Here is a 9,934-nt window from a genome sequence, read left to right as displayed (position 1 = left end):
AATGTTAACAAAAATATTAACATGAAAAATAGAGGAAACAAAAAAGGTTAAAAAGATAAAAAGCAAAAAAATTAAAAATAAAATAAAAACAATTAAAAATAATGAAAAAGTAAAATTTTTTTTTAAATTTAAAAATTAGGTTAATTTTTTAAAAATACAAATAATGAAAAATCATAAAAATAACAATAGATTAAATTTAAAAAATAATTAAAAAAAAATTTAAAATTTTAATTAAAAATACATTAAAAATAAAAATTAAAATAGAAATGATATAAAATTTATTTTTTAAAATGTAAAAATAATGAAAAAATAAAATTAAAATTATATTAAATTTTTTAAACAATCAAAATTAACTTTTAAAAAAGTTAACATTAAAAAAATTAAAAATTTGTATTAAAAATAATTTTTTTAAAAAAATTAGATAAATTCTAAAAATAAAATAATTTAAATAAAAAATTAAAATAAAAATAATAAAATTTTTAAAAATTAGTTTTAAAATATATCAAGATAAAATAACCAAAAAAAGGAGTATATTTTATAGCTAAGGGTTTTAGTGATACCAGCAAGAGATAACTAACTGCTTGTCAACTGCAATCATCGCAATAAACAACAGCAGAAGAATCAACAATCTGAAGGAACAGCATTGCCCATGCAGTCGAACATTGATCACAGTAACTGTTATGATAATCTGAGACCAAAAGCATCAATCAGAAGAATGTACCAAAAAAACCCATCTGAACTAGGACTGAATACTATGATTGTCTGATTGTTGTCTGATTGTTGAAAATGTTCATACGGGTTTCTGTGTCACCTCAGCAGCTTGCCATAATTTTAATCATTTAAAGGGAAAGTCAAAATTAATTTTAACCCAACATGCATTCTCATTTTAGGTTAAAACCAACAACAACAAAACAAAGGGGGTGGTGGAATTTAGGTATGTGTGGAGTGAGAAACGTTCAGTTCTCCCCCCCACCCCAAACCCACAGCTAACTCAGTCAGAGAAGCAAAATGGAAGGGCTTTATTTACAAGCAGAATGAACTGCAATGACCATATACAGAGCATACAGTATTTACAGTATGTACAAAAATATACAGGAAAGAACGTAACACAGAAACACTGCCCCAGCCCCGATAGAGGAGGGTCCCCCCCCAAAACCCCTGTCCCCCTTCCTCCCTTTTTTCCCAAAAAGGGTTATAGAGAAAAGTAATTATTAAGGGAAATTCTGTTAGTTCCAAGCATATGCTAAGGGAAGAAAAGAATTAGTTTCTTATCTCATTAATCCAAGGCCAGCACCAAGCACAGAAGAAAGTAAAACAGCTGTTCAGACCGAGACTGAAACAGACTCAGACTGACTGCACAGAGCAAAACCTTAAAGTTACATTCAACTGATCTACCAATGAAATTCGGTTAGAATTATCTTGGCTTTCCTTTTTACACCCAACATTCAGCCAGAGTGTTCAGTAACTGTCTCTTCTGAAAGGCATAGCCTAAACCTGTCACAGGGAGGCAGGTGGCAAAGGCTTTGTGACACCCCTGCTGAGAGGGGATCCTCAGAACTGCCCTGAAGATCTGCACATAGGACACCACCATGAACACAAAACAGACAAAACTGAGCAGACACCAACTTGCTTAAGGCCCAGGGGAAAGCTCCTGGGAGGAAGCACCTTGTTGCTGTTGTCTCTGCCAGGCTATCTGCCACTGCAGAAGAGCCTGGCTCCACCACCTCTCCATGCAGGTGCTGTCTGCCTTTAGACTGCCCTGTGCCTGCCCTTCATCAGGCCAGAGTGTCCCAGCTGCCTCCAGCTTGCCACACAGCTCCTGTGCTGTGGGTCCTAAGCCCTTCATGAGAGAATTTGTCTGCACTTCTCCAGGTTCTCCACCCTCTTTTAGAAGTTGGAACCTCACCATCTGATGTGGTTTCCATCATGACTCCCATGCCCCCCTCCCAGGGACACTGCCCAGCTGGTCACAGCCTGTCCAGAGGCATGAGATTGTTCTGGCCCAGTGCAGACCTTGCCTGCCTTGGCCTTGTCAAACTTCAGGAGGCCTTTGATGGACAAATCCACTCATGTGTGGAGGTCCCTGTGGACTGGCATCCCAGCATGACAGCATTTAAGGTTAGAGGGCCAGTGCCTCAAACAAGTTAACAGTGTGGGGGAGTGCAGGACACTACAGGCATGGAATGAAAACTGTTCCATGGAGTTGCCACCCAAGGGGGTAAATACCACAGGAACCTCAGCAATACCATCAGAAGGTACAACCCCAGAAGTGCAAGGCTAGGAGGGTCAGAGGTTCTTTGTGGAGTGCATTATAACAGTAACAGAGAAGATCTTGAGTGAAGCAAAGGATGTGGTCAGTGCTGGCTGGGATATCCTTTGAGGAAGCTCTGCACTTGGTGTGAATGAGTGCTGTGATCAGGGAGAGGCCAAGAGCTTTCCCTAATTAGAAGTGCAAGGGAGGACAGCAGCAGTCAGGCTGGAAGGGACTTCAGGAGGTGTCTCAACCAACCTCCAGCTCTAACCAGCATCACAGCAGATTCCTCAGTGTTTGAGGCAAACATGTGGGGGCAGAGCTCCTGCACACCCTCTGGAAAACAGCTTCCAGGGGTTGATTATCCTCCTGTTGGAAAACTTTCTCTCTTTGTGTAGCCTGAACCTCATCAGTTTCAGACCATTGTCTGAACCTCTATTGGGACTCTGCCTCTTTACCTCTGCACACAGGAACTGCCCTGCAGATTCAGAGAAAGCTGTCAGGAAGGAGCTCAGAGAAAGAAACCTTGAAGGGTCCTTGATTGTGTTGAAAACACAGGGAAGAGTGCTCCTCAGGTCTGCAATTTCTGGGTGACACCAGACAGAGCAGTGCTGAATCAGAAATGGCCTGGAGAAAAACATTGGGCTCTCAATAGGTGCAGTCTTCAATGGGAGGGGGATGGGAGATGAAGGCATGAGGAGACCTCCTGTTCTAATGGCAGTGCTGCTCTGGAAAACAGCTCTGTTCCACAAGAAGCCCTGGCCTGTCCCTGCCTGCAGTCCCAACACTGTCACACAGCAGCACAGTGCCCAAGCTGCCAGAGCACTCAGGCCTTGCCCCAGCACAGAGGCTGAGCAGGAGAGGGTGGAAGGGAAGAAAGAGCAGCTGAGGACAGTCCAAGCTCTGGGGCTGCGTGGCACTGCTGCTGTGCTGGGACTCTGGCCCCTCCACCTCTGCACACAGGCACTGCCCTGCAGCTCCACAGAAGCCTTGGAAGAAGGAGCTCAGAGAAACAACTCCCTGCAGGGTCCTTTATTGTGTTGAACACCCAGGGTGCACAGCTCCTTATGTCTGCAGCCTCTGGGTCACACCAGACAGGACAACACTGAACCAGAAATGGTCTGAAGAAAGACATTTGTGTGGGAACAACATTCTCACAAGGGGAACAGCACCAGCAGCAGGCAGAACTCCAGCAGCCAGGCTGGGCCTGCACTGAGATACATCAGAACTGCTCTGCAGGAGAAGACAAAGAGTTTATTGCTTCTGAGAGCATCCAGGGATCAGTTTGCTCAGGACAGCCCTGAGCTCCTGGTTCCTCAGGCTGTAGATGAGAGGGTTCACTGCTGGAGGCACCACTGAGTACAGAACTGACACCACCAGGTCCAGGGATGGGGAGGAGGTGGAGGAGGGCTTCAGGTAGGCAAAGGTGCCAGTGCTGAAAAACAGGGAGACCACAGCCAGGTGAGGGAGGCAGGTGGCAAAGGCTTTGTGGCGTCCCTGCTGAGAGGGGATCCTCAGCACTGCCCTGAAGATCTGCACATAGGACACCACAACGAACACAAAACAGACAGATGATAAGGAGAAAGCAATGACATTTACCCAAATTTCCTTGAGGTAGGATGTGGAGCAGGAGAGCTTGAGGATCTGGGGGACTTCACAGAAGAACTGGTCCACAGCATTGCCCTGGCAGAGGGTCAGGGAAAATGTATTGGCTGTGTACAGCAGGGCATAGAGAACCCCACAGGCCCAGGCAGCTGCTGCCAGGTGGAGACAAACTCTGCTGCCCAGGAGGGTCTCATAGTGCAGGGGTCTGCAGATGGCAACATAGCGATCGTAGGACATGGTGGTGAGGAGAAAATACTCTGCTGCCATGAAAAAGGTAAACAGAAAGACCTGAGCAACACATTCTGCATAGGAGATATCCCTGGTGTCCCATAGGGAATTGTCCATGGATTTGGGGACAGTGGTGGAGATGCAGCCTAGGTCAGTGAGGGCAAGGTTGAGGAGGAAGAAGTACATGGGGGAGTGGAGGTGGTGGTCCCAGGCTATGGTGGTGATGATGAGGCCATTGCCCAGCAGGGCAGCCAGGTAGATGGCCAGGAAGAGGCAGAAGTGCAGGAGCTGCAGTTGCCTTGTGCCTGGGAATGGCAGGAGGAGGAAGTGGGTGATGGAGCTGCTGTTGGCCATCTGCTGCCTCTGGCCATGGAGACCTGTCCAAGGAGGGAAAGGCAGTGACAAGTTAGGGCACACTTCTCTCAGGCTTATCATAACCTCCCTCCCTGAGCTGCATGAGGAATGGATCAGTTCAGTCCCACCACTATCAACCCCTGGCCAAGTTCATCACAGCTTCAAATGCAGCAGGTACCCAGATTTGCCATGAAGGGTCCTCTGGTGTCAGAACAGAAAGTGACCAACAGCTCAATCCCGGAGTACAAGTCCCATGGAGAGGTGGAGAAACAGGGAACAGGCCTGCAGTGCTGCAGAGACAGTGAAGGGAAGAGAGAAAGGCAGAGGGGCTGGGGGTGAAGCTGCCTTCTTCCCCAGCTCTCCTCACTGCTGCTCACAGGTTAGAGCTGAAGGGCTTTGGTCCTCCTTCTGTGTGCACACTCCAGGAGCCTTCAGCTGAGCATCAGCTGCCAAGATTGAGATGCCTCCAGGAGCTACAGCTGCAGTGTCCTGCACCCACAGCCTCACCATGTCTGTGGCTGCATTCAGTTCTCCTGTACTGAGCTCTCAGCATCTTCTCAGTCCTGGCCACCTCGAAGATCTCGCTGCCTTCTTCATCTCCCTGAGATCCTCTGGCAGTGTCCTCAGCCCTGCTGTTCTGTGCAGAGTCGCTGCAGCAACCTCCAGCCCAGGAGCCTGGCCCAGCTGCACAGGACCAGCCCAAGGTATTTGAAGGAGCCCTCTGGTGGCTTTAGTGCCAAGTCCATGAACCTCAGAGACTCAGAAGATGATGAAACCTCTCCAGAAATCAAAGTCAGATTCAAACTCTGAAGTTTCTTCTACTCTTAATGGGTCCCAGTGAAGCATACTGGGAAAGGGTCCCCAGGGTCTGCTTAGAGCAGGAGACAGTGGATGCAAGGGAAGCATCACTGGAGGCACTGAAACATCTCCAGGCTGTGGGGACAGCAGAGAACTTAGGCAGTGCTGACAGGTCAGGACAAGCAGCTAAAGGCAGCTCTGCTGCTGAGGAAACCTGGAGGGGTTTCATTGATCCAAAGGGCCAAGCCCTGAACCCCAGCCCCTGGCAAGGCAGATCCTGTCCCTCCCCTGTGGCTCTGGGCTCTGCTGGGGACAGTGGAGAGTGAGGGTGAACAGTGACCAGGGTAGGACCTTGTCAGGTTTTGCTGTGGTTTGCCTTCAAAGAGACAACTCCTGCTGAAAAGGAATGAACTGTACCTTTAAAAATACTTTTGATCAGATGCTTTGTGCAATAAAAACCTCTCCAATTAGCTGCAGAAACCTTGGCAATAAGTAGAGGTTCAGCAGTATTTAATGAGCCCCATGGAGTATTTGGGGCTGATTACATCATCCTTAGGTACTGCCAGGAGACTCTGCCAAGGTACTGCCAAGAAGCCTCTCAACAAGTCCAAGGCAGAAGCAAACTCCAAAGTACCTTGAAGCACTGATTGGCCTCACTGAGGCTTGTTACTGACAAAGGCTCCCCAGGGACTCCTTAGAGCAGCTTGTTGGAGGCCAGGATTGCAGGGAGACAAAGGCAAAGTGCAGGGCAGAAAAACTTGCCTTTGGTCTAGGAAGCAGAAAGGCCAAGCCCTGACCACTGCCCTTGGGACAGAAGAGCCTGAAAGCCTCAAAGCCAAGTGTCTCCTCACAGGCCTTGGTGGCTGAGGCAACTGCCAGAGCCAAGGGGACAAAGACCTTGGTCCTGTTAGGCCTCTCAGCCTCGCCAGAGCCCTTGGCCATCCTTCCTGCAGCCTCTCTACACTCTCCCATGCCTGCAGCTCTTTCCCTTCAGACTGCTGACACCAATCTTGCTTCCCCAGCCAGCTCTCCCCCTGCCATTTCCATCCCTTCCCTGAGTTGTCTCAGCTCTCCCTGCCATTTCCTGACCCCTCTGGATGGCCTCATGCATAGCAGCTCTGCCCTTTGAGGGACATTTCTTTGGCCTCATCTCCACTCTGAACCTTCCAAGCTGTGCTTTGTGAGGGTTTTGGTCTCTTCCCACTCCCCAGAAGAGCTTCATCCTCTCTGAAACCACCCTTCAGCCATTTGCACACTGCTCTGTCAATGCCCTGAGCCTCCATTCAGGAGGCTGAAGCAGCCCAGGTCCCTTAGCCTCTCCACAGAGATGTCAACCCCCATCCTGGCAGATCTCCTCTGCAGTCTCTCTAGTTCCTTGTTTTTCCTTCAGACTGCAGAGCCACACACCCAAGCACCAGTAATCCAGATGTGGTCACAGCAATGCTGAATCTGGGGGAGGACAACTTCTATGTCTGGGTGGTCACACTCCTGCCACAGCCCAGCTGCAGTTGGCTTTCTTCATTGTATTTCAGGCTTTGCTCCATCCCAGGGCATTGGGAATGGCTCCTCCCAGATGCTGTGGTGCCTTTCTCTTTGGGGCTGGGACACACCAGAGCCTCCAATTCCAAACCAACAGGGAACCAGTTTGTACTGAGATGGGGCCCAGTCTGTCAGGGAATGTGTAAGGGCATACAGGTTGTACTGGGAGGAGTCCCAGAGGAGTGATTGGAGGGCTGCAGATGGTGTAGCCTTTACTGAGGGTGGACTCAATCTCTGCTGGGAAGGAGTCCTCTTCTCTGGTTTGCACTGGGAGGGCTGCAGCTCTCCCTGCCATTTCCTGACACCTCTGCATGATCTCATCCATAGCAGCTCTGCCCTTCCAGGGACATTTCTTTGGCCTCATCTCCACTCTGAACTTTCCAAGCTTCACTTTGTGAAGGTTTTGGTCTCTTGCCTCTACCATGGTGAGGATGTGGCACTTGCTCTGGCATATTCATGGCACTGGTCCAATAGAGGCAATCTGCCAGGCCTCACCATAGTCATGTGTGACCTGTGTGATGGCTTCCATGGTCAACTCCACCCCTTGATCACAAGCCCACTTAATACATAGCATCTCTGCCTAGCTGTCCTGATGTTTCATGTGCCCACTGAGCTACAAACAGTTCACCTTTACACTCCCAGTCCAGATCCACTTGGGCTACATCCATTCTGGCAGCCTTCTCAGTATTTCATTCTCTACCTGCTCATTGTTTTGGTGTTCTGCAGGAGCACAGCTCCTAGGCACGTGTTTCCTACCCAAGCAGCAAGGTCGTGCCACAATGAAGCAGCCCAGATGGACTTCCCCCTGCCTTGCCAATCATCTTCTTGCACTGCCACCATCCAAGAATCTCTGTAGAGTTAAGCTCCTGGACCGTTTTCTCTCTCAGCAATCTCTAGAGCCAGTTGGATGCTTTCCCTGCTGCATATTGACTTGATTCACCTTCTCCTTCAGTGGCCTCAGCAACTTGTTGTGTTGGACTCCATACAGCAGACTCATAGAATCAGTCAGGGTTGGAAGGGACCAGAAGGATCATCCAGTTCCAACCCCCCTGCCATGGGCAGGGACACCTCACACTAGATCAGGCTGGCCAGAGCCTCATCCAGCCTGGGCTTAAACACTTGCAGGGATGGGGCCTCAGCCACCTCCCTGGACAACCCATTCCAGGGCTTCACCACTCTCACAGTGAAGAACTTCTTCCTCACATCTAGCCTGAATCTCCCCACCTCCAGCTTCATTCCATTCTCCCTAGTGCTGTCACTTCCTGACATGCTAGGAAGTCCCTCCCCAGCATTCTTGTAGGCTCTCTTCAGATACTGGATGGCCACAATAAGGTCACCTCGGAGCCTTCTTTTCTGTCAACTGCAATCATCACAATAAACAACGGCAGAAGAATCAAGACCATGAGGAAACAACATTGCCCATGCAGTTGAACATCAATCACAATAACTGTTATGATAATCTGGGATCAAAAGCATCACTCAGAAGAATGTACCACAGCACCATGTGAATTAGGACTGAATATTATGGTGGTTTGATTGTTGTGTGACTAGAGAAAATGTTCCTATGGACTTATCTGTTATCTCACCAGTTTGCTAGAATTTTACACACCTAGAGGGAAAATCAAAATTCATTATAACACAACATACATTTGCATTGTAGGTTGAAAACAAAAACAAACAAATAAATACCCCATAGAAAAAAAAAAGTTTTGTAATGGTACCAGCAAGAACTAGTTAGCTCATGTCAACCCTAGAAACATCAACGATGCAAAGTGCTGCAACCCTCTCACCACAAGACGGCAGGAACACAGCACAACTGTCATGAAAATGACAATCAGCAAACCTGCCTAGCACTGACCTCAGCGACTGTCACGATGATCCAAGATGTCAACAGAAAGCATCTAACTTACAACCGAGTATCGTGACTGCTTAACTGTTGTGTGCACATTAGGAGATCAGTATTACTAAGACAAGCAAAAAGGGGGATTTCTGGCAATCACGGAAATAAACAGTGTGAACAACCTGGCAGTGCAGGCTTAGAGCCTGACATGGTGGTAGTCCATGCTCAGCATAAGTGCAGAAGTAGCTACCAGTGTAGCAAAACAGTGTTGTGCCTGCAGCATGTAACTAAAGAAGAGCACTGGTAGCTATAAACACAGAGAGTTATCTGGGAATAACAGGACACACACCTGCATCAATAGACCAATAATCTATAACAGCAGGATGTGTGGTCACTCGTGGGGAACCAATGAAGCTATGCCAACGATGCTCTCCGAGTCTATATAAGCTGTAAAGGTTCCCTTAATACACACTATTATCATTATTAGCTCTCCATATTAGCTCTAAATTAGCACTACACAATGCTATACTCGCAGTATAGCCGTACAATACTGGAACAATAAAGGAACAATAGTAGATCATATTGGTCATTCAGATTGACTTCAGTCTCCATCGCAGACGCCTATCCATCCCTGTTCCTTGCCCTTGTGAAAACTTACCTGTTATTGTTACATATATATATAGTTTAAAGAAAATTCTTTACCTCTCTACTTCCAAGCTGATTTCAAATTATTTCTTGGTGGATTTGCTACTTCCCTTTCTTTTTCCTCTCTATGGGGAAAGAGGGGCAGAGGGGGGGGAAGGATTCTCAGCCTTTCCCCCATCTGAGCTCTTACGTACCAGTTAAGGCTCAAACCACACAGTCAGAAGGGCACTTCAGGGTTTGAGAGGAACCATTCCAAATGCCCTGGGAGGGAGTAAAGTCCAACCACAGTGGAGAAGGCCAACTGAGGCTGGGCTGCAGAAGGACTGTGGCCACCCAGACACAGGAGTTGTCCTCCCCCCAGAGTCAGCACTGCTGTGGCCACATCTGGATGCTTGGTGTCTGGTTTAGGAATATCCAGTCTGAAGGAATGGAGAGGAAATGCAGAGACTACAGAGGAGATCTGCCAGGATGGGGATTGACATCTCTTTGGAGAGGCTGAGGGACCTGGGATGCTTCAGCCTGCTGAATGGAGGCTCAGGCCACTGCCACAGCAGTGTGCACAAGGCGGAAGGGTGGTTTCAGAGAGGGGAGAGAACAAAACCTTCACAAAGTGCATCTTGGAAGGTTCAGAGTGGAGAGGAGGCCAAAGAAATGTCCCTGAAAGGCCAGAGCTG

The 9,934-nt window shown here is 48.1% G+C and overlaps 1 protein-coding gene across 1 annotated transcript; it reads right to left on the bottom strand.

Moving 5' to 3' along the window:
- Window positions 1-3,535: 3,535 nt before the first annotated feature.
- Window positions 3,536-4,438, bottom strand: LOC128899744 (olfactory receptor 14J1-like; the record flags this gene model as incomplete). The annotated part of the gene is made up of 1 exon (XM_054179426.1): window positions 3,536-4,438. A coding segment is annotated over exon 1 (903 nt), but the record flags the coding sequence as incomplete, so codon positions are not given.
- Window positions 4,439-9,934: the final 5,496 nt, after the last annotated feature.

This window comes from Dryobates pubescens, unplaced genomic scaffold, assembly GCF_014839835.1.
Source record: "Dryobates pubescens isolate bDryPub1 unplaced genomic scaffold, bDryPub1.pri scaffold_34C_arrow_ctg1, whole genome shotgun sequence".
Lineage (NCBI taxonomy): Eukaryota > Metazoa > Chordata > Aves > Piciformes > Picidae > Dryobates > Dryobates pubescens.
The sequence above is the reverse complement of the archived record's forward strand: the minus strand, read 5'-3'. Positions and strand labels throughout refer to the sequence as shown.